The 24,577-nt window shown below is 42.7% G+C and overlaps 1 protein-coding gene across 3 annotated transcripts in view; it reads right to left on the reverse strand.

The window, feature by feature from the left end:
* LOC124884263 (calsyntenin-2-like) overlaps positions 1-24,577 on the reverse strand; it is a 453,652-nt gene that overhangs the window by 107,489 nt on the left and 321,586 nt on the right. For all 3 annotated transcript variants that reach the window (XR_007042408.1, XM_047392088.1, XM_047392089.1), the window contains exon 6: positions 10,974-11,159. Coding sequence is in view for 2 of the 3 variants with exons in the window: in XM_047392088.1 (XP_047248044.1) it covers positions 10,974-11,159 (186 nt within the window). In the remaining variant the exon portion in view is untranslated. The remainder of the gene's footprint in view (positions 1-10,973; positions 11,160-24,577) is intronic.

A 24,577-nucleotide genomic window follows, 5' to 3' on the forward strand; every position in this document is an offset into this window, starting at 1 on the left:
TTAAGTTGCCATTTTGGTGCCTTCATAGCATAGGAATTACCAGGGACATAAGTGGAGATAATCATGTAACATGAACTCAGAGCTTTTAGATGTTACTTTAAAAAGGCAAATGGAAGGCACCTCAGGCCCCTCTCTGACCCTGCTTCCTTGAATGTGGTCTTTAAACAGAAGCATGGTCCTGATTTCATGCTCTCTCTTTTAAGCAGCTGATTCAGTCTTTGAGCTATACTCGACATGACATCAACTGCCATATACAACAAAACATTCCGTCAGAGCAGACTGAGATCTTCAGATTATTTCCCCATGAATAAGGCTTTGCTAAAGGAGTCATACACTTTGAGCTTTTGCACTCTTAGTCACATTTTAACCACCAAGTAGTGCAAGATTGTGAAGTGAAAGAAAACGAATGGATACATCTCAACATTTTCTACAAAAAAAATCTGTTAGCATTATGGCCACTTTACTCTGATTGCCTGAAATAAAATCCAGTACAACTGTCTTCAGAAGTGACCTATTTTTAGAAATAGAGTGCACACCTGTGTGAAATTTAGGGTGCTTTAACATCAGTAGTGTTTGTTTGGTCCACGTTTAATGGACCAGAGTTTGTTTCCTTGGGTAGTCCACTTCAGCTGGGTAGGTGTGAAAGTTTTTTAATTCTGGTTTCGACCAGACAAGCAAACTCTCGTCTACCTGAGAACATGGGTCTCAGCTCATTTACAGTGGGGAAGCAAACAAACTTTCTAGCGAACCCAAAAGAGAAACTGAAACAATTACAAACATAATTGTGATCTAAAGACATTTAAGTCCTTGCTCTGCATTTATGTAACAGCAGAATTTGTGTAACAGCAGCATGTTATAGTCTTTTTTCTCTGCTGTTGCATTTGTCTCATGCATACCGCGCAGTGCAAAGGAATGTAATGCAAAATGCAGAATACAAAAGGGCTGGAGTCATAATTTTTCACTAACAGCCTCCATAAGGTGAAAGTTGGGCACAGCCCAGCATCCTGTCAGCTACAGTATGTTAGATGCAAACTAAATCAAGAGACGCTACTAAAACCCACTCAGATATTTTTATATATCAGAATATATGAGCTATATTTCATTTAAAGGTGTGCAATGCATTCAATATGTTTTTTTATTAGTTTTTGTTACATTCTTGTTCCCCATAGAGAGCAAACCAATGCACGTGCTCTAAGTGTTAAATAAATGTAAACGCAGAAAATGTAGTGCAAAGTGGTGGAGCATTCTCTGTCAGGATCTGTGCTTTGTGTGTCTGTTGGTGCTTTTCCTGTGCTCAGCCCCTAGATGGCATGGAATCTGGAGGAGAGGTGACAGGTGTTCGCTATTCTCCTGATTATTCTGCAGAGGACTATTTAAGGAGGAGGCTGCCAGCAACTCACTGCCAGAGTGTTGCCCTTAGTGGTACTACTCAGCCACGTTACCTTTGCCTTTGACCTTGCCTTGTCCACCAGGTAAAGGTTGGTTGTCTTTGGTTGTCTTTGTATCCTGCAGGTTTCCTGAACCTGATTTTGCCTTGCATTGAATCCTGCCTGGATAAACAGTCTTCTGGAAGGAAGCAATGCTTACCTTCTTGTTTATTTCTACAGATTGCATCCTAGTTCCAGTTCCTTGCATTATTCACCCAGTTGTAAATAAACACTTTACCGAACAATACCGTCTCCTGAATTGCTTTCTGCATGTGGGTCAAATCCTTTAAACTCAATATGACAGAACACTCTGGCCAACCTGACCCAGCAAAAGCATTCAGCAGAACTTTAGCTGAACAACACCACCAGATTGCTACTCATTATTCTTCTCTCTGTTCTCATTTTGAACAACAGAAACAGACCAATCAGCAGATCGAACAACTCAATTCCTTGTTTCAGCACACCTTGAGCAATTTCACCGCCCCGGCAATAGAGGGCGCTGCTGCCTCTCCAGTTTCTCAGCAACTTCCGCACTCACATGAGGTCACTTCCCCGAATACAGAAAAATTATCCGGTGAGAAGGGAGATTGTAAGGGTTTCCTTCTCCAATGCACTTTAGTATTTAATCACTCCCCACAATCTTTTCCTCATGATGTAGTAAAGATTTATTTTGTACTTGGGCTGCTAACAGGAAAAGCCCTGAGGTGGGCAGAGGCCCGTTTTTCGAACTGTTTATATTCTGGCTGCACATTTTGAAGTTTGAAGAGGAGTTTCGTCAGGTTTTCTCCTGTGAGAAAGATTTAACTGCCAGTGCTCGTAGCTTATGGTCTATTAAACAGAGAAATCAGTCAGTTGCTGAATTTTCCATACATTTTCGCACCCTCGCTGCTGCTTCTGGATGGAATGACTGCGCTCTTGGAGCCGCTTTCTTCCAGTCATTAAATGATCCTTTAAAGGATGAATTAGCTTTAGTCGACGAGCCTAAGACTTTGAATGGGTTAATCAAGGTAGCCGTTAGACTAGATAACCGAATGAGGGAGAGAAAAAGATCCAGATTAGAACAGAGTGCAGTTAGGGCCCATCTCTCTAGCCCTACTCCCAAAACTGGTCGCCCCACGCCTGCTTCACACAATTCAGGTATTGAACCCATGCAGATCGGGCGTACCCAGCCAAGCTAATCAGTGTTTTTACTGTAGCTCACCAGAACACCATCCTGCTAACTGCCTTATTCGTCCTTCGGGGCCAAAAGGGCAGGTCCGCCAGTAAGTGAGGGTAGACTGACGGAGCGTTTCCTTACCCCCCAAACTTAGTTTACCTGCCACATTAATTTCACACCGTCCTTTTCAAAACCTCACTGCTCTTATTGACTCGGGTAGCGACCAGAACCTCATTGATCTGAGGTTAGTTAAAGAAGCTCAGATTGAGACTGAGCCACTTCCCACGCCTCAAGCTGTTTCTTCATTAGATGGCAAAAAAATTACCTCGAATCACTCTTAAAAGCAAACCTTTGACTTTAATCCTGTCAGGTAATCATAGAGAGGAGATCTCATTTTTTGTGTTTCCTATCACTTTGAACTCAATCGTTTTAGGTTTTCCCTGGCTCAAGAAGCACAACCCCCACGTGAATTGGACTGAAAGCCGAGTTGAATCTTGGTCCACCAACTGTCTTTCTTCCTGTTTGCAGTCAGCCATTGCTTCACAACCTTCCGAGTTAGCTCCTACTGGAGACGAGATTTCTGACCTCACTAATGTTCCTCCAGAATCCCATGATCTCAGTTTGGTTTTCAGTAAATCTAAAGCCCTATCATTGTCCCCACGTAGGCCCTATGATTGTGCCATAGATTTATTCAAAGGACATTGAAGAACACACCGGTCACGTCCGCCTGGTGCTACAAAGACTTTTGGAGAACAGACTGTTTGTTAAAGCTGAAAAATGTGAATTTCACAAGAAATCGGTCACATTCTTAGGATACATCCTGGAGGGTGGACAGGTTCGCTCGGACCCGGAGAAGATCAAGGCGGTTCTGGAGTGGCCTGTCCCGGACTCCCGCAAGCAGCTACAACGGTTCCTTGGATTTGCAAACTTCTATCGTCGATTCATCAAAAACTTTAGCCTAATAGCCGCACCACTCACAGCCCTGACCTCCACAAACATTGTGTTTTCCTGGACACCTGAAGCCAACAAAGCCTTCCAGACATTAAAAGAGAAGTTTTCTCAGACACCCATATTGGTTCATCCTGATTCCTCCAGACAGTTCATTTTGGAGGTCGACGCCTTGGATACAGGAGTTGGAGCGGTGCTTTCTCAGCAGTCTACCACCAATGGAAAACTCCACCCATGTGCCTTTTTCTCTCGTCGTCTCACAAGCATGGAACAGAACTACGATGTGGGGGACAGAGAGCTCTTAGCTATAAAGTTAGCTCTCGAAGAGTGGAGACATTGGCTGGAGGGTGCTAAGCATCCTATTTTAGTATGGACCGATCATAGGAATCTGGCCTACTTACGATCAGCCAAGAGACTGAACCCACGCCAATCACGTTGATCACTGTTTTTCTCTCGTTTTGATCTTTCTATTTCTTACAGGCCTGGCTCCAAGAACAGCAAGCCGGATGTTCTTTCCCGACTTTACTCGTTGGACTCCACTGAGAAGGAGGCAGAACCCATTGTGCCGTCCCATTGGACTTTTGGGGCCCTAGTTTGGGAGGTGGAGAACCTTGTAAATAATGCCCTACGAAACAAACCGGATCTAGGTACGGGTCCCCCCAACAAGAAGTATGTTCCCACTTCCATGAGGTTCAGGCTCATCCGCTGGTTTCACACAGCTAAATTCTCAGGTAACCCAGGGGTCAGTAGAACCATCTTACTCATCTCTAGAAGATTTTGGTGGCCGTCCCTTCACAACAACGTCACTGAGTATGTTCAGGCTTGTTCGGTTTGTGCCGGACAAAAGTCGAGCAATCAGCCTCTCTATGGGTTACTCCAGCCGCTCAGTGCCCCTAAACGCCCTTGGTCTCATATAGCTCTGGACTTTGTAACAGGTTTACCTACAGGGGTTGGACAATGAAACTGAAACACCTGGTATTAGACCACAATAATTTATTAGTATGGTGTAGGGCCTCCTTTTGCGGCCAATGCAGCGTCAATTCGTCTTGGGAAGGACATATACAAGTCCTGCACAGTGGTCAGAGGGATTTTAAGCCATTCTTCTTGCAGGATAGTGGCCAGGTCACTACGTGATACTGGTGGAGGAAAACGTTTCCTGACTCACTCCTCCAAAACACCCCAAAGTGGCTCAATAATATTTAGATCTGGTGACTGTGCAGGCCATGGGAGATGTTCAACTTCACTTTCATGTTCATCAAACCAATCTTTCACCAGTCTTGCTGTGTGTATTGGTGCATTGTCATCCTGATACACGGCACCGCCTTCAGGATACAATGTTTGAACCATTGGATGCACATGGTCCTCAAGAATGGTTTGGTAGTCCTTGGCAGTGACTCGCCCATCTAGCACAAGTATTGGGCAAAGGGAATGCCACGATATGGCAGCCCAAACCATCACTGATCCACCCCCATGCTTCACTCTGGGCATGCAACAGTCTGGGTGGTACGCTTCTTTGGGGCTTCTCCACAGCGTAACTCATCAGAGAACAATACATGTTTCACATTGTCCACAGCCCGAGATTTGCGCTCCTTGCACCATTGAAACCGACATGTGGCACTGGCATGAGTGACCAAAGGTTTGGCTATAGCAGCCCGGCCGTGTATATTGACCCTGTGGAGCTCCCGACGGACAGTTCTGGTGGAAACAGGAGAGTTGAGGTGCACATTTAATTCTGCCGTGATTTGGGCAGCTGTGGTTTTATGTTTTTTTAGATACAATCCGGGTTAGCACCCGAACATCCCTTTCAGACAGCTTCCTCTTGCGTCCACAGTTAATCCTGCTGGATGTGGTTCGTCCTTCTTGGTGGTGTGCTAATATTACTCTGGATACCGTGGCTCTTGATACATCACAAAGACTTGCTGTCTTGGTCACAAATGCGCCAGCAAGACGTGCACCAACAATTTGTACTCTTTGAACTCTGGTATGTCACCCATAATTTGGTGTGCATTTCAATATTTTGAGCAAAAATGTGCTCTTACCCTGCTAATTGAACCTTCACACTCTGCTCTTACTGGTGCAATGTGCAATCAATTAAGACTGGCTACCAGGCTGGTCCAATTTAGCCATGAAACCTCCCACACTAAAATGACAGGTGTTTCAGTTTCATTGTCCTACCCCTGTATATCTGAAGGGAGTACAGTCATCCTCACTATAGTAGACCGTTTTTCTAAGTCCTGTCATCTTGTGCCACTAAAAAGACACCCTTCTGCTTTTCAAACTGCCCAGCTATTGGTTCAACACGTATTTCGCCTTCATGGCATTCCCCAGGACATCTTGTCAGATTGTGGTCCCCAATGTATCTCTCGTGTTTGGAAACAGTTTTGTTTGGCTCTTGGAGCCAAAGCCTCCTTGACTTCTGGCTACCATCCCCAATCTAATGGACAAACTGAACGTATGAACCAACAGATGGAGTCCATCCTCAGATGCCTGACCGCAACCGAACCTCTCGACTGGAGTTTTTATCTCCCCAAGGTTGAGTATGCTATCAATTCACAAACCTCATCTGCTACTGGCCTCTCACCATTTGAGATTTCCCTCGGTTTTCAACCTTCTTTGTTTTCAGCTGACGAAAAGGACACAGCATTCGTGCGGCACCACATACGCCATTGTAAATGGATCTGGGCAAATGCTACCGGACCTCTCCTTCGAACAGTTGACCAGAACAAGAAGTACGCTGAGCGCAAACGGCGGCCAGCTCCTGCGTACCAGACTGGCCAAAAGATTTGGTTGTCCTCTCGAGACATACCCTGGAAGGCTATGTCTAAAAAACTGTCTCCTTGTTTCATTGGCCCCTACACGCATCCACCCTGTATTTCATGTCTCTCAAGTCAAACCTTCTGTCTCCAGCACATCCTGCCCACGGACGGCAGTATCTTGTCGACTGAGAGGGGTACGGTCCGGAGGATCGTTCTTGGGTGCCCCTGTTGTTTATCTGTGATCCTTCATTGATCTCGGACTTTAATTCTTCTCGTCCTTCCACATCTTTTGGACTGCCAGGCGGCGGTCGTTGAGCGAGGGTGGGGGGGGGGGTGATGTCAGGATCTGTGCTTTGTGTGTCTGTTGATGCATTTAATGTGCTCAGCCCCTAGATGGCATGGAATCTGGAGGAGAGGTGACAGGTGTTCGCTATTCTCCTGATTATTCTGCAGAGGACTATTTAAGGAGGAGGCTGCCAGCAACTCACTGCCAGAGTGTTGCCCTTAGTGGTACTACTCAGCCACGTTACCTTTGCCTTTGACCTTGCCTTGTACACCAAGTAACTTTGTCTTTGTATCCTGCAGGTTTCCTGAACCTGATTTTGCCTTCCATTGAATCCTGCCTGGATAAACCGTCGTCTGGAAGGAAGCAATCCAGTTCCATGAACAAAGACTCAAGTCTCTCATGACTTTGTTGGATCATGCCGGCTGGCAGCCTCCTGATTCCTGCGTACCTTGGACCTCCATCTGCGAACCCTGTCCACCCTCCTCCCTCCATCGCACCTCGTGGATTACAAACTCTCCTGGCTTACCATATCCACCAACTTCAGTCTCACCGCCAAACAACCACTTGGTTTCTCCACTCCCCTTCTGGCAGATCTCTCCACCATTCTTTGTAAGACAGATTTATTATTTTCATGAGTTCAGCCCCAGAGTTTTCCCTGCTTACATTCTTGTTTATTTCTACAGTTTGCATCCTGTTACCAGTTCCCTGCATTATTCACCCAGTTGTAAATAAACACTTTACCGAACAATACCATCTCCTGAATTGCTTTCTGCATGTGGGTCAAATCCTTTAAACTCAATATAACATTCTCCTCGCTCCACAATGTCATTACATATTCAGAATTGCATTGTGTAGCTCAGAGGTCCGCAACCTGCAGCTCCAGAGCGCAATGTGGCTCTTTGGCTCCTCGGCTGTATCTCTATTAAAACCAAATGAGAAATGTTTTAAATTATACTGGACAGGCAATAGGAAAGTGTGGTTTTAGTAATTCTTTTGTGTGTCTTATGCAATACTTGTAGGGAATATCTAAACAGAAGAGCACCAATGGAATAAGACTTTTAACAGTCATTTATTGTTTTTTTAGCTTCGGTCTATGTGCTTTATATTTTTTATTGTGCTAACTATTATTCTTCCATTTCCATATTTATGGAAATGGCCCACTTAGCTGGCGTTCTTCAACAAAATCAAAAGTGTTCTTTTCCTTTTGTAAAAGTTGGATGATTTATTTCATTGTAAAATCTGAAATTATATTTTACTTTCTTAGGTATCAAAATAATTTTTATTTATTTAACACATGTTTATAAAAAAATATGTTTTTTTTTTTCAGCTCTAGACAAATGTAACATTTTAGCAGTGGAGGCAAAAGCAATTTTTAGAAGTGAAAAGATTGCTGAGCCCTGGTTTATCTTGTCGGTAGTTAATCAATTCAGATAGAGACAGAGTAAACATCTAGGAGAAGCGAGAGCTTTTCATTACTGTAGTTAGTATCTATAAGCCTAAAATGGATAAAGTGGATTTCTTTTCTGGTGGATCAGCTTAAAACTGTCAGCGGCGGGGGACGCCGGCCGCGGGGTGCTTGCCGCTGGCCGGGGACCTCTTGTGGGGTCTGTTGTGGGCGCTGTGCTCAGTGGTGTCTGCCCTGTTGCACCTGTGGGCAGGGGCAGAGGTAATGTTGCGCAGGCCCTTGCACCTGGACGTATAGAGAATTTATGGGGATTGGGAGTGCACGACGTCCATTGCTGTTTGTCTTTACGTTGGGTGCATGGGTGAGTGTTTTTATGTGTGCGCATGAGGGTGGAATGTGTGATTGTGACTGTGTGTGCCTGTTTTTTGTGTCACATTGTGTCTTGGACTGCTCCCTCTCCTGGATCAGTCAAATGTGGGGCCTCTTTCCTCCCCGCCACACTACCTGCCGGTGATTGTTGTCTCTGCCCATCGGTGTACTTGTGGTTCTCGGGGCCCAGAGCTTGGCATTTTGGTGTGTGGTGGCTCATTCCCGGTGGCTGCTTGCCTGGGGCTGGACCCCTGGGCTCTGTCAGGCCTCTGCCTGGGGAATGATACGTCTCGGGTCTCTGGATGGTTCCCCTGGGACTCTCCCCTGCTCTTCTCTGGGGGTGTTGTGGTAGTCCTGACCATGGTTCTCCTGGGGTTCCTGAGCTCTGGGGGGCCTTTGGATGTCTTTGGCTCTTCACACTCGTTATTGCATATTTTTATGGAGAAATCTTGAATACACAAGCGTGCTTACACTCAGACCCACAAGTGTTTAGATTCAGGTGTTAAATGATACACTTTTACCACTAAATGCATCTTACATTCATAAGTATCGGGCACTTTTTGGTAAAAAAGCTGTTAATATGAATGTTTCTGCAGGTGCTGAAGCAAGCAGGGTGTTATCTTGTATTCTCTTCATCCTTCTTTCTTTCCTCCATTCTTTTTTCCTTCTCTCCCCTTTTCCTTTTTGCCCCACCTCTCTCTATTTTGTGCTTCTTATCTATTCCTATTTGTTTCTGCCTCCATGTCTGTAACAATTGAAATAATCCCAAAACAATTTCTAATAAAGTTTCTTTTATAAATATCAAGCAGAGCTTTAAATCATTAGCTGTAATGCTCCACTTGTGAAAGTAAATCTGTTGGGCTTCTTCTTGGCACTCAAACAACAATTCTGAGCATTACTCTGCTGGACAGGACTCGGTAAGAAACACTCAGCTTTTAGGAGAAACATTTTGTGCCTCCTTTTTGGGGAGGATGTCGTTTGGTCCACGATTTACTACAAAGATTCAAAACATCTTTTGGAGAGGATTATTTTACCTGGAGACATTAGGATGCATCCAGACAACAAGCTAGGCTGGGCAGGAAGAACACTCACCCCAAATGGACAGTGGATGCAGACACATCTTTTATCTCCACATTTTGACACAATGTGAGAGAGTAGCCAGCTTTGGTATTGAAACATGGATTTTATTGGTGTGACTTGGCTGTGCAGTTCTGGTAAAGCCTCTTTACAACGTATGTTGTCAAAGCTAAAACAGGTTATGAAGTAGGCAATCCAGTGAACTGTATTCAGGTAGTCACTATTTATGATTACAGTTTCAAGGAACTGTTAGGGTTTAACATTATTATTGTTTTTCAAATACATTCTTGCTTTTGGACAGCTGAAATTGAATTTCTTTTTCCACAGACTATCATTTCCGATATCTATGTTTCAAATAAGAATAAGATTTTTTTTTTTTCTTTAACTGGTAAAAATGGTTGCCATACTTACTTGCTGCTCATACTGGGCAGTGTCTTATGATAGCACCCCAGACGAAAAGCTGATGTAACTGCATGATGCTGTACAGGTAGTTTTGTCAGTTTTCAAATGTACAGTGTGAAATTGAACCAAACCAAAAACAATATCCCAAACTTAACACATGTTATGGCCCACTGTTCAAACCATCATCAAAACGATGAAAGAGCATGGCACAACTGCAAACCTACCCAGACATTGCTATGCACCTAAACTGACAGGCCGGGGAAGAAGCATAGAAGATCCTGCAAACAATAGAGAAGCTGCAAGGATTCACATCTCAGGTAGGAGAATCCTTTGTAAGGAAAACTAATAGTTGTGGACTCCGTAAATCTTGCCTTTACAGGGAAGTCGCAAGAAGAAAGCCATTGTTGCAGATGGTAGAAGCATACACCAAAATATCAGCAATTTTAATTGCATTGAAAGTTGGATCTAGTAGGGTTAAGAGGTCTAGCTCTAGATTGTGCCCAGATGTCAGTGTGTGTGTGTGGGTGTGCGTGTGTGCTCTGGCATAAGAAGAAACGATGTGTTTGGGTTAGGAGTTAGTTTGAAGACTATGGTGTGAATTGAGTTTAGGTTAGATATAGGGTTAGAGTCAGGGTTAGACCACTGAAATGGAACTCGGTGGGGGGTCCATCACTGGCAGGCTGCATCACTTAAGGTGATGTACTTGTAATAATAAGTTTGGATGTTACAAGCTGGCCTTTAAGTTGGGTATGCTACCAAAGGAAGTTGGGTAAATGCCAACGGAAGTTAAAATGAAAACTAAAATTATTTTGTCTTTTTAAATAGGTCAAATCCAGCAAATGCTCTTTCTCATACACAGTGTGGCACTGCTCCTGCTCCTAATATAAATAATTTGTGATCTACTAATGGCAGTAAGGTTGGACAAAAATCTTAGTTGTAGTTTTTGAAGAGAAATGGGATTTGACAGCAAATAGTATCAACGGGTTAAAACTTAAAAAACTTAAAATATAAAAATATGACATTGGAAATGGCCGTAAATCTGTCAATGGTGTTTAGGTCTGTATAAAACTCTGCGGTGCTAGTCTCTGTGCTTTGTCAGCAGTGTCACATAAAAATTATTTAAATGGGAACAGAAAAAGAAACCAACCACAAAGTTTCTGTAGTGATTTCTCAGAGTAGGTCTCCCGGTCGCAGCCCTTTCCGATGTGGCTGGTCTGCAGCTCCACGGTGACCCTCAATGAAGACAGCGGCTCGCCACAGGTCTCCAGGTGCATCTTGGGAAACAGCTGCTTACTGCCTGTTCCTGGCTCATAGTCCACTCGTTTATTCCATCCTGGGAAAATAAAGAGATAGAGGGCCAATGTTAGAAATAAAAGGGATGGTCTGCTCTTTTAAGTGGTGGATTCCCAATAATAAAGATAATATCTATGCTGTGCTTTTGTTACAGCACGTTTTCTGACCCCTTCCCTGGTTTTACGAGTCCATCAAACAAAAAATGACTTTCAATTTTCCTTGTTACCGGCCGTTTTGTTATGACAAGTAAATATCTTCCTGGCACAAAGTTTCTGGCTAATGATATTGTGCCATCATTTTTGGAGTGCAGTGCCTGTCTCAGCAGCAGCAGTCATTATGTTGTCACTGTCCTGCCAGATGTGAATTGCGGTTCTCATTCTGGTCTGGCTGTTATTTTTCATCTTTTGAGTTCAAATTTGTTCCCCTAAGCCTTTGTGGCGCACATTTGTGTTCATTTTGCAGCCTATGCTGGAGTTAACAAGACAATGAACTGCAAAGGTAACAGTTTATATTCAGCATTTTTACAAGACTTCATTTAGAAATGCTGCCAGGAACTGCTTAGTGAGATGCTTACTGTCCAATCTTCTATCCTGTTTTCATAACTGGGAGCTGATATTACACACACTGTAAAAAAAACACATAAAATATTTTTCCCTAACTATCTGACTTTAATTCAGATTAGGTCAGTTAAGATTCAATTCAATTTGCTAAATGCCAGAATAATGAGAGAGAATTTTTAAGTGTCAAAGTGTCAAGTGTTAAAATCAGAAGGTAACATACACAAAGATTATTTAAACAATTTGGGAAAGCACATAATGATAATGATACCACTGCTCTGTAAGCATCTGACAGGTTAATTCACAACATCTGAATCCAACTCTGTGGATGTATTTAAGGGAAACACCTCTTACTGCTTCCTTATGTAAAATTATAAAAGGAAATCTAAGGAATTCAGCCAATATATCAAGAAGAGAACTGGGAACCTCTGCATGTCTTGCTCATCTCTGGGTAAACTCTCCATAAACCTGAAGGTGCCATGTTCATCTGGTCGAACAGTTGAGGTGCCCTCAAGAATGAAAAAATTCACCCCCATTTTTACGTGCAGGAGTAACTTATATTTCTGCTCCCCCATTTGACCCAAATAAATTTGATCACTTCCTGCAATCAGACAAGTTTATAAAGTATCTGTTAATTCCCATTACAGTTTTTGCAAACTAATATTAGAAATAGAAATATTAGAAATAATTGCTAACTTTAAATCCCACCATCCTTCACCTTCAAAATGATTCAACAACTCTCCCTATGCTCCAGAGTTCTGAAATTTAAAAAGGTTGCTTCATCTCAACGTGATCTCTTCGGTCGGGCAGTTTACTGCGATGGACTGTAAAAATAAAGTAAACAGAATTGAAAACAGGTTTTTAAGTGCAATAACAGTGCTGCACCTCTCTCTTATCATAATTGATGTAAAATACAACAGAAAACCTTTCATGTCATTGCAGGTGTAGGCTGTATGTGGCTGGGATATGTGGCAATTCTGCAGCAGCAACATGCAAACACAAATTAAGTTAATGTCTTAACTTAGGATCCGGAGCAGGACCACACCCAAACCACACCTCTAATTACCCTGCATTCTACTTATACCCAGTTCAGCCATACCTCACAGTCTGTCACGTTTTTTCAACCGTCAGACAACACTCGTGCTTCTCGAATTCAAACTTAGTGTTGACTTGCAATGGAAGGCAAGCTCACTCTTAAGCTCATTGCCTCTGATTCATACGATGACATGCTTCGCAACCCATCTTCTGCCGAAACTTCTCCTCCCGTGATGAGACTGGTGGCCTGTCATAATTGTCTGCGCTCAGTAATTTTCGACCCTCGATCTCAGCCACGCACAATAATACCTCCAGCTCTGCATCTTCCAGAAGTCATCCCCTTTCCTTCATCAAGACCAAAGACCCAGAGCCGTGACGCATCTAAAGGCGAAAGGCAATCCATTCATCAGCAGCATCAGGCTCCCAGGCTTTCCCCACCAAACAGCATCAACACACCCACACCTTAGCAATCCTTTTCAGTCATTCCAACCCATCAGGCCCTCAGTCATTCCAACCCACCATGACATCTAACCCTGTAGCCTACCGGTACAGGACTTCCCCCATTTCTGACTAGTCTATCCTTTCCCACTTCCGTCATCTGTCCATTCCCCTTCACTCCCCAATTCTGAAATATGTTTTCTCACTGTAATAATCCTTACAACCTCTCTAATGGAGGTTTATGCACCTAAGCCATTCAAAAGACCTTGCTCCTACTAAATTTACCCTGCTGTTTTCACTTTTTAGGGATATAATTTCTTTATCCAGATCATAGGTCAGAACTTAATGACTATCTTTCCTTTATTCTTGGCTTCGGGGCACCGGTTTCTATCAATACCACATCCTCTTCGCTACCCAGGCTGAAGGTTGCTTGCAGCAGTTTAATTAGGGCACATACTGTGGTTCTCTCGACTTCGTATTGTACTGCTGTATATTCGCTGCTCGTACTTCTCTATCATGCAATCTTTGTGGCCCTCCATCTCATCCAGCCACTGCCTGTACAACCATCATCCCTCTTCGCTCTCATTTTCTTGCAGCTCAACAGTTCTTGATCCCCTGTCTTCTGCTGTCCCTCCTCCACCAATTATTTCCAAACCCAGTGACACCCACACCTCAGTCAATATTCCAATCCCTAAGGGTATTGACAAACGTGGCCACCCCATTCTGTATAAGGGAGGCAGGATGCTCTGCAACAATTTCAATGACCTTGACTGTTCAATCTCCAGCTGCAGATTGCTGAAAGCCTGCTTCTTTTTGGCGGAGCCCATGCAAGGAACACCTGCCCCCACAATCTAATGACTAAGGAATCACCTCTCCACACCTGTTAAGGTTAATGCTTTAATTTCTGCTCTAAAAAAATCTGACTTCATGGACTTTCTCATTAGTGGGTTCTCACACAGTTTTCACACATAGAAATCATTCCTGATTTCACCCATCACTGTCACAACCTCCAGTCTGCTCTTTTAGAACCCGACAGTCGACACTATCATAGCCAAGGAAGTTAAAGAAGAATTTATGATAATAAATATAATAATTTATGATTAGGACTGCCACCCTTCCCCATCTTTCATGTCAACCCCATTGGCATTGCCACAGGAAAACACTATGGTAAGAAAAGACTGATTATAGATCTATTAACTCCTTATGGCTCACATATTCTTAGCATCAACAGCATCATCCCATTCCCAGATTTGTCCATGCAATACGCAACTATTGATCATGCCATTAAACTCATCTGCTTGGCAAGTCAAGGCACCTGGCTCTCCAAGGCAGACATACCCAGTGCCTTTAAAGTCCTCCCCATTCATCCAGAGTTTTGGTGTTTTTTTGAGTTTTCTGGAAAGGAACCTACTTCTTTGCAGAATGACTCACTTTCAGCTGCAGAAGTAGCCCAAAAATATTCGACTCCCTTTCAGAGGCATTATGCTGGATCTTCAATAATAACTACAAGCTTCCTTACGTACTGCACCTTCTTGACGACATCCTGATCGTGATCTCCCCATCCTCTCTTCCATGATATGGGCTTGGTGCTCTTACTGCAGCTTTCTCACACCTGAACTACATCATTTGTATCATTCCTCATGGAAATCGTTCATATCTAATCTCTTGTCTAAAGCAACCAGCATCCCTTCTCTTCACAGTTCACTCATCCGTGACAACTCATGTAAAATGGAAAAGCGTCTTTGGCATCAGTTTCTGTCCTCTTGTCATGGCATGTCTTTTTTCTACAATGATTTCATTACTCATACAGATGATATTCAGCTCCACACAGATGCAGCACCCTCAGTAAGCTTCAGTGACTACGACAATGGCAGGTCGTTTGCTTTCAAATGCCCCCCAGAGATCAGATCTCTCCAGGCATAGCCGCATTCGCTCTGAGCAGCTCTTCACGAGCTTTTCCCCATCATCATAGAAGCAATTTTTTGGAGGCATGAATGGTCCAAGAAGTCAATCCTTATCTACTCAGATAACACAGCAATCGTAGAAATAATTAATAAAGGTCATTCTCGCTCCACAGAAATCATGCAGTTCGCTCGCAGACTTACTCTCCGCCCAACACCAATTCCTACTTCTCGCAGCTCATGTTCCAGTAAATAAGAACAGAATCGCTGATGCTCTGTCTTGCTTCACATTCCAGAAATTCAGACTTTTGGCACCAGAAGCCATCCTCAACAGTCTAACTCCTCGCACTCTGTCAGCCTACTTGTCAGGCTGGAACAGTTTAAATCATTTAATGCAGCTTATCAAATGCATTTCACCTCTCTCGATACCACGTCAATCTGTCACTTCATTACCTACTCTTGTTAGGATTGTGTTCTGTTTGGTGGATCTGTTTGTGTTTACTTACCTTCCAGAGTGGCATGGGCGGAGTTTTCCAATCTACGCAGCTGTCCTGGATTCTGCTGATGAGAGCAGCTGGCATTTAAGCTCCTGGAAGTGATCCATTCCTAGCCGGATTATTCGGTGACACTGGTACTGAGTGAGACAGCCAATAATTTGTCTTTGAGACTTTCTTGAATAACCTGGTGATTTTTGTGTTTTTCTAAGGACACTTATTGGAGTGTGGAACTCGCCTTTTGCTGTATTTGGATTCCTCTCCTGGAAACTCTCACCTGGAAACCAACCATCCTCTGTCCTTCCACTCTCTCTCTCTCCCTCGGACCTGGAACACAAACGGACACCGAAACCTGGAACACTTACCTCCTGGATTTCCCTTGCCTCCTCCTCCGAGCTGACCTCCCTCCCAAGAGCCTGTAAGAAACAAAGAGACAATCTCCTCATCATACTCACCATTACTCCTGTGGATGACCAGCTAACTTCTTCCTATTCCTTTGCAGGACGAACCCACTGCTTTGCATTCACTGTAAATAAACATCATTTAACTTTTCATCTTGTCTCTGTGTCATTGTTCTGTTTTTGCCTGAACTTGGGTACTCCTCTAGTTAAACCGCAACAGAATAATCTGGCCAAAAAATGAGTACCCACGGCAAATCAGACAACGACCAGATTCTCGAGCTAATAGCACTCCAAGAGAAACGGTTAAGTCAGAATGAGCTTATGTTTCAGCAAATCATCGCTCAACAAAAGGAACAGTCTGGTAATTTGTCCAAATTAGGTGGCATGTTTTTTTTCTCTGGATCAAAAAGTAACACCCCTCTTAACTCCTCCAATTTCCTCCAGACAGGAACCGACTTCCCCTGCAGCAACAGCAGTAATTCCACCGACTCTCATGGAGACCAAGTTCCTTCCCAGCCAATTTTTTAGTGGCAATCCTGAGGAATTTGGCGGTTTCCTACTTCATTGTAATCTTGCATTTAGCAGAGCTCCCACAATATTTGCCTCCGACTCGGCTCGGATTACTTACTTCATTTCGGCCCTTCAGGGTGAGGCTTTAAGATGGGCTCATGCCTATTTTCGCTCCCTGGCAGTTAATGATTGTCCTTTCTCCACTTTTCTAAGTGATTTCCAAAGTGTTTTTGAACTCCCTCTACATCAGGAGACTGCTTCACGAAGGCTAATCTCGCTGAGACAAGGAAGTCAGTCCGTTGCCGAATTCTCCATCCACTTCCGGATCGCCACCAAGGAGGCAGGATGGGATGATGTAGCCCTACGAGGTATCTTTTCCAGCACTCTGAATGACCAAGTCAAGGACCAATTGGCTACTAGAGACGAACCCAAAGATTTAAATGAGCTAATAAAGACAGCAATTCGAATCGACAAACGGTTACGAGAGAGAAACAAGCAGAAGGACTACAGGTCCCAGCATGCCTCAGTCCCAGTCCTTCCACTTCCGTCTATGGTAAAATATCTCTCCAATGTCTGAGGTAACCTTTTCTGAGTCTGGACCCATGCAGACTGGGGACACTAGACTTTCTAGAGTGAAGAGACAAAGATGTTTTGAAGCCAAAGAATGTATCTACTGTGGCAAGAATTTCATTGCTAACTGTCGCCTTCGTTTAAAAGGGCAATCCCACCAGTAATTCAGGAGATACGGGTGGGTGCTGCTGATTTTTCTCCTGAGAGCCGCCTCACGCTACCAGTTACATTATGTGTCAATAATATTAACCTCCCGGTGTTGGCTCTGATTGATTCAGGGGCCGAGCAGTACCTAATAAGTGACAATCTGGTGGAACAACTCTGCATCCCCACTAAGGAACTTAGTCAACCCATATCCATGATGACTCTCACAGGACAAACCTTCTCCTCCATCACCCATAAGGTTCCCTCTCTCCATTTTGTGATCTATGGAAACCTCCATGAGCTGGGTGAGTTTTTTGTTTTTTATTCGGAACATGCTCAAATAGTTCTGGGTTTCCCATGGCTCCACAAACACAGCCCCATCATTAACTGGTCTCAAAAAAGAGTAGATTCATGGAGTGAATCTTGATCCAAGAATTGTTTAAGGGCTGCTGTGTCCTCCTTATCTTCCTCTACTGAAACTGAGAGGGTCGATTTATCGACAGTCCCCTCTTGTTACCATGACCTGGCTCAAGTATTTAGTAAGTCCAAGGCTCTCTCTCTTCCCCCCCACCGCCCTTACAACTGTGCCATAGATCTCCTTCCCGGGGCTCCCCTACCATCCAGCAGACTCTACAACCTGTCTGGCCCTGAGAGGGAGGCTATGCGTGAGTACATTGAATCTTCCCTGGCATCTGGTGTCATCCACCCATCCACCTCGCCCTTGGGGGGAGGATTTGTTTATGTGTCCAAGAAAGATAAATCAGTGAGACCATGCATCAACTTCACAGAACTTAACAACATTACCATTAAAAATAAATATCCACTCCCTCTTATTGATTCTGTTTTCGAACAACTTCAAGGGGTTACCATCTTTACAAAGTTAGATCTCCGCAATGCCTACCATCTGGTTCACATCAAGAAGGGCGATGAGTGGAAAACTGCATTCAGAACACCATTGGGACATTTTGAGTATTTGTTGATGCCTTTCGGTCTCATCAACGCACCTGCAGTTTTTCAGGCCCTTATTAACAATGTCCTTAGGGACCTCTCAATTCAATTTGCTTTTGTCTACCTAGACGACATATTAAGTTTTTCCAAGGACCCTCACCAATATTCACTACATGTTCGCACTGTTCTTCAGAGGCTCCTTGAGAATCAACTATTTGTCAAAGCTGATTAGTGCGATTTCCATGCCTTATCCACATCTTTTTTGGGTCTGATTTTTGAGAGTGGACAGGTTTGGACGGATCTTGAGAAGGTCAAGGCAGTGACAGAGTGGCCCAGACCAGAGAACAGAAAGCAGCTGCAACAATTCCTGGGGTTTGCGAACTTCTACAGACGCTTCATCAGGGATTTCAGCCGAGTTGCAGCCCCCCTTACCAAACTTACCTCCACCCTCCGCACATTCTCATGGAACTCTGAGGCCGAGGATGTGTTTTGTAAGTTAAAACAACTGTTTTCTTCTGCTCCCATCTTGAGTCATCCTGATCCTCACACCCAGTTCACAGTGGAAGTGGATGCTTCGGACTCAGGTGTGGGGGCAGTCCTTTCTCAACATTCTCCCAAGAATAATCGCCTAAACCCATGTGCATTCTTTTCCCGACACGTATCTCCATCTGAGACCAATTATGATGTTGGCAACCGAGAGCTTCTTGCCATTAAACTGGCATTAGAGGAATGGAGGCATTGGCTGGAGGGCGCAGAGGTCCCGTTCATCATATTAACTGACCATAAGAATCTTGTTTATTTACAACAGGAGGTTGAACGCCAGACATGCAAGATGGTCACTTTTTTTTTCTAGGTTCAACTTTTCTATCACATACCGGCCAGGATCTAAAAATGTCAAGCCTGATGCCCTGTCTTGACAGTTCTCTTCCTCAGATCACTCCAAGTGCAACGAACCCATTCTGCCTCTCTCCTGCACTATTGGAGTCATCACATGGAATATTGAGAACGAGATTCGTCAAGCACAACAAGTGGAACCAGACCCAGGTACCGGACCTCCTAATTGCCTTTTTGTCCCTAAGACTGCAATCAGCAAGGTCCTCACATGGATTCACGTCTCCAAGTTCTCCTGCCATCCAGGAGTCAACAGGATGTTATTCCTTTCTAAGCGGCATTTTTGGTGGCCTACTATGTACAGTGACATAAAGGAGTTTGTTTCTGCCTGCTCCGTGTGTGCCCGAAACAAGAGCTCACATCGACCTTGTTCTGGACTTCTTCAGCCACTTCCCATCCCTGGACGACCTTGGTCTCACATCTCTCTAGACTTCGTTACTGGACTACCTCGGTCAGAAGGTAACACCAACATTCTCACCATCATTGACAGATTTTCCAAGGCTGTTCACTTCGTTCCATTAACGAAACTTCCTTCCGCACATGAGACTCCTCAGCTCATCACCCAGCATGTTTTCCGATTACATGGCATTCCCAGAGACATTGTCTTGGACAGAGGTCCGCAGTTTGTTTCCCAGGTTTGGAAGTCCTGTCAAGCTATCGATGCATCAGTGAGCCTATCTTCTGGTTACCGCCCTCAATCTAACGGTCAGTCTGAGAGAGCAAATCAGGAACTTGAATCACTTCTTCGCTGTGTCATCAACAATAATCCTTCTTCATGGTCCTCTCATCTAGCATGGGTTGAGTACGCCCACTACACTCATTCCTCCTCTGCCACCGGGTTAACACCTTTTGAAGCATCCTTGGATTATTTACCAGCTCTTTTTCCCTCTCAGGAACAGGAGATCTCGGTACCCTCAGTCCAGCATCATCTCAGGCGCTGTAGGAGGTTTTGGAGGCAGACAAGGGAGGCTCTTGGGAGGTCGAAGGGACAGAATAAGAGACTAGCGGATCGTCATCTGACTCCAGCTCCTCAATTCAGGGAGGGTCAGAAGGTATGGTTATCCACCCGTGATATACACCTGAAAGATTTTTCCAAGAAGTTGGCTCCTCGATTCATTGGACCTTTTCCTATCACTAAAATCATAAACCCCTCTGTGCACTGTGGTTCAAACTCAGCAATGGTATAGCATTCTAGACCTCTAAGAATTACAATAGCACACTGTGGTGACTGTGGCTCAGTAGGAAGAGTAGTTGTCTTGCTATCAGAAGGTTGTGGGTTCGATTCCAACTTTCTCCTGCCATATGTCGATGTGCCCCTGGGCAAGGCACTTAACCTCAAGTTGCCTACCGATCTGCGTATGAATGTGTGAGCATTAGTGAGTGCAATTGGGTGAATGTGGCTCTAGTGTAAAAGTGCTTTGAGCGGTCTGTATGACTGGAAAAGCGCTATATAAGTTCAGTCCATTTACCATTTGCATTCCAAGTCTTAGGGGTATATTAATAGTTCAATGCATCAATGTTGTTTCATGGCTTCCTAGATCAGTGCAGTAGTTTATTTCTGAGGTGCATCTAGTAGTCCGTGGTTTATAAATAGGTGCATTAGAGAAAAAATTATATTCCTGTTATTTGACGGGTTTATTTTCTCTGCAGGGTGAATAACATATTGAAAGCAGGAGTGGGAGAAGTGTTTAGTGGTTGGTATTTTTTCAAATAAGGAAATGTTCTCCCTCATTTTACAACATAATCAGGCACCCATGCAAACAGTTGTACACCAATATATGTATATATGCAAACTTTTGAACTTGAAGACTGTGAAAAAGAAATCTAAATAATTTGATTTTAGATTATTCTGACTTTTATTAAACAGGAATGGTTTTGGTAATCAAAAACCTAAATGACATAAAACAGTAAACATTTGGCCATACAAGGAAAAAAAAGTTTATTTTTTTTTATACAGTATTTTTTAAATATCTGTCTTCAGCTGTATATGTTGTATTGTCACTCCTGAAAGTTTTTCTTTATTATTCTTTAATTAACTCAAAACACATAGCAAAATCCCTCAGCCATTTAAAACCGTAAGTGCTGCTTGTGGACATGAATGACTGCCAATTCACCAATCAGTATGAACAGAACATGTCATAAGTTCAAGGCAAAAGCATGGAGTCTAGATAAAAGCAGAGCAGGGGGGAAACAAACTGTTGTTCAGCGGACTGTTAAATCTGCCATGTTTCCTTCCTCACACAATCACTATGCCATACTCAAACACATTGAAACACTGCATCTGTTTTGTAGCTGATTTAGCTTCTCCAGTCTGTAAATGCTGTGGGGTGCTGCAGGATTGTCAGTGGTTGTGATACAAATGTGCAAAAACAGTGGGGCATCCTTAACAAGAACAAAGACCTGAAAAATAAGTGAAAAAGGACTAAAGGCACAAAAAAGGTTTTGTTGATTTATTGTGGCTTATATATTTCTGTCCCACAGATGTCTTTCTTGCCACAGTGGCACTGTGTTGCTCTTGGATTTATGGCCCAGCCTTTCACCTTTAGATCACTTCTTTATGTGTCATCTCTTTCTGTAGTCTGCTCTGGGTATTCGCAGCTCAAAGGGAGTCAGGTATTGTGAGTAATAACAGGGTTGCTACTAGTATGCCTCAATGCAAAGAAGTAACATCAGGGCAACATACTTTTAGTTTAATGAGATAACAAAGCAGACACAGCTAGCACTTCTAATGAAATGAGTGAAAAAATATTTAAATTTTCTGTCATAAAATATTTGATTACAAGAATGCATAACCGGTTTCTTCAACTGGGTTTGCGCTGGTACTGCTTAGGGAATTTTAGAAAGCAGAATTTAGTGCAAAAGTTGGACTTTATTCTAGATCTCTAACTCACAGTTTGAAAATTTTACATACGAGGTCTAACCACACGCTTGTACCTGTCAACAAGCTGTTAGTATAGTTACAGTTGAATATTTCATGCCTCTTCTTGTCTATTCTGGAAAAACATGTTTTATGGACAGGCAAGACAAAGATGTTGCTGTTTGAAAATAATGAAAACAAACTGGTTTAAAGGAGTCAATCTGAAGCTTTCAAATCTAAGAACACTGTACTAATTTTTAAGCACGGTGATGGTAGCACCATTGCAAAGGTCTCTTTTAATACCAGCAGTGCTGGTGCATTACACAAAGTGGAAAGAAATGTGAAGGAGCACAAACATTACCTCCATATTCATCCATTTTTTCCCAGTATTATTTAAGCAATGGAAACTTTATTTTGTTTTGTAAGATATACCTGTCATTAGAATATTACGAAATTTCCTGACAAATTTGTTATTTTAAAATTTCTGAATAAACAATTCCAGAACTATCACTGATAACTAAAAAAATTTTTTTGTCCATTCAAAAAGTTAATGTATCTAAATCTCCTAAATGTCCTAAAACATTTTAATTTATTTGACCTTTATATACCAAGAAAAATCCTCATTGAGAATAAAATTCTCTTTTATACAAGTGTACTGGAAAAGAGAGCAGCACAAAATAAAAAAAAATGTATTGTTAACATTTCAACATATAGATTCAAACTGACAAATAGATTAAATTTGAGCCATGTCTAAGGAGTTTCAAGTGTTTTTGCCATTTGTTCTAGACAAAGGGAGCAGCATATGTAAAACCTTTTTTAACCCATCTCAGTTTGTACCCTTGGTACTGAGAATAGAAAATAGAATTCATTTTAAACTATTATTTATGCCATCAAAATCAGGTTGGTATTCCTTGAAAGGTTATTGTGTGATACATTTAGATATTGCCTCAATTTAAATCTAGTCGTAGCACTGAGCTTAGTTTCGAATGATAACCTAAAAAGTGGCTAAACAAAACACCAATATCAACAGTTAAGATAAAAGAAAATTTAGAAAAGGTAAACTAAATTTCAGCAGTGGGCACAGCTAACCAAAAAGTTAGCTTCGCTGACCCATATTCCACTAAATAAAATATTAGCTTCGCTAATGCTGAACCGCTAAACAGATTAAAAAATTAGCTGAAGCTAATGCTAACTACTTAGAAGACTCATTAAGTCACCTTCCATAATCTTAACCCGAATAACTGAACACTTCAGAACTGCGACTCAAAACTGCCTTTAGCTAGCTGCTGCTGCTTTGCACAATGACGCCTTGATGCCTTCACATGTGTACACGTTAAGCCATGCCAAATGGACTCTCCGAGACATGCCTGCAACAGAAAGGAACAGGCATGGGAAATTTGTACTCATTTAGCGAAAGCTAAACGGTTCATTAACTGTTTCCAAAGTTAACAAAATCACTAAATGAAAAATTAGTTCCAGTATTAGCTGTATGCGGATTAGCGGAATCGTGCCCACGACTGATAATTTTCAAAGGTATTGACAATAATTTTCCCCAAAGAGTCAAAGACTAAACTGAAATGCAAATAGAAGGATTAGATGTAAAAAAAATATCCTGTTCCACATTTGTGCACAAATTGTCTGTCCTATTTCTCCTTTTTTTGCTGTTTCATTCTGCAGGGGCGGTGACTGCATCTTTAACCGGATTCAAGATGGAGTAGGGGCGTAGCCAGCTATTTAGTAATACCATACTCAACAGAAAACAGAGAGTGAAATGACCTGTCTGTGATTTGGCTTTAACGCAATATGAGGCTGGCTTTACATTGTGAAAAATGAAGGAGAATGAGGCAGCACCTTGTTAAGGATTCATGGTGAGGAGCCAGGGAAGGTGGAAGGAAATATATGCTGTAATGAGTTTAGGATGGAGGATGCATATAGAAAGGTAGGGAAGGCCACGGCTGCACTTGAACATGAATCATTTAAGGTTTCTAGATTAGAGAGAAGTAGACAAACATGAGGTAGAGCTTGCAAAGAGAGATACAGATTGTTTCACTTTAGTAACCTGTTTGAGTGCCATTGTCCTTGCTTTGACAGATTTGGCCTATTATCAGCAGCGGGTTTAACTGTCCTTATTCTTGCAGCAGTCCTAATCCTACTGTTTTGTCATGATTCCAAAGTGATTTCTTATTATTTTGTTTGTGGATTAATTTCAGGTGAGTAAACCAGACAAAATGTACAAAATAAAATACTGAAGTTATAATTAAAGTACAAAAACCTGTGGTAATTCAAACAGATGCACTTGTACTATTCTCCAACTTAGGAGAATGTAAAGCACTTTCACCCTCATTATATTAAACTGTGCTTTAATTATCTATTGCCATTTTTATTTCAGTGATTATAGGGTTTAATGCTTGTAGTGCTGGCTTTAAAGAATAGCAACTGTGTTGCCAAGAGACAAGACATGGCAGTGAGAGCTGGAACCCAAACTCTGGTGTTAGATATCAGCTCTGATTTAAGTCTTCATGGATTTCTTTATATTTTCCTCTGAATTTGATACATTAGACCCAAAGTCAAACTACAGCTCAGGTAGTGTCAATGTTGATCTTATTACCATTCAATGGGAGGCGTCAATAGATACAGAACCTCATTTGTGGCTACTTTCTTAGGTAGACCTTACTAGTACTGGGATGAACCCCTTGTTGCCTTCAGGAATGC

This window comes from Girardinichthys multiradiatus, chromosome 18 (genome assembly GCF_021462225.1).
Source record: "Girardinichthys multiradiatus isolate DD_20200921_A chromosome 18, DD_fGirMul_XY1, whole genome shotgun sequence".
NCBI classification, from domain to species: domain Eukaryota; kingdom Metazoa; phylum Chordata; class Actinopteri; order Cyprinodontiformes; family Goodeidae; genus Girardinichthys; species Girardinichthys multiradiatus.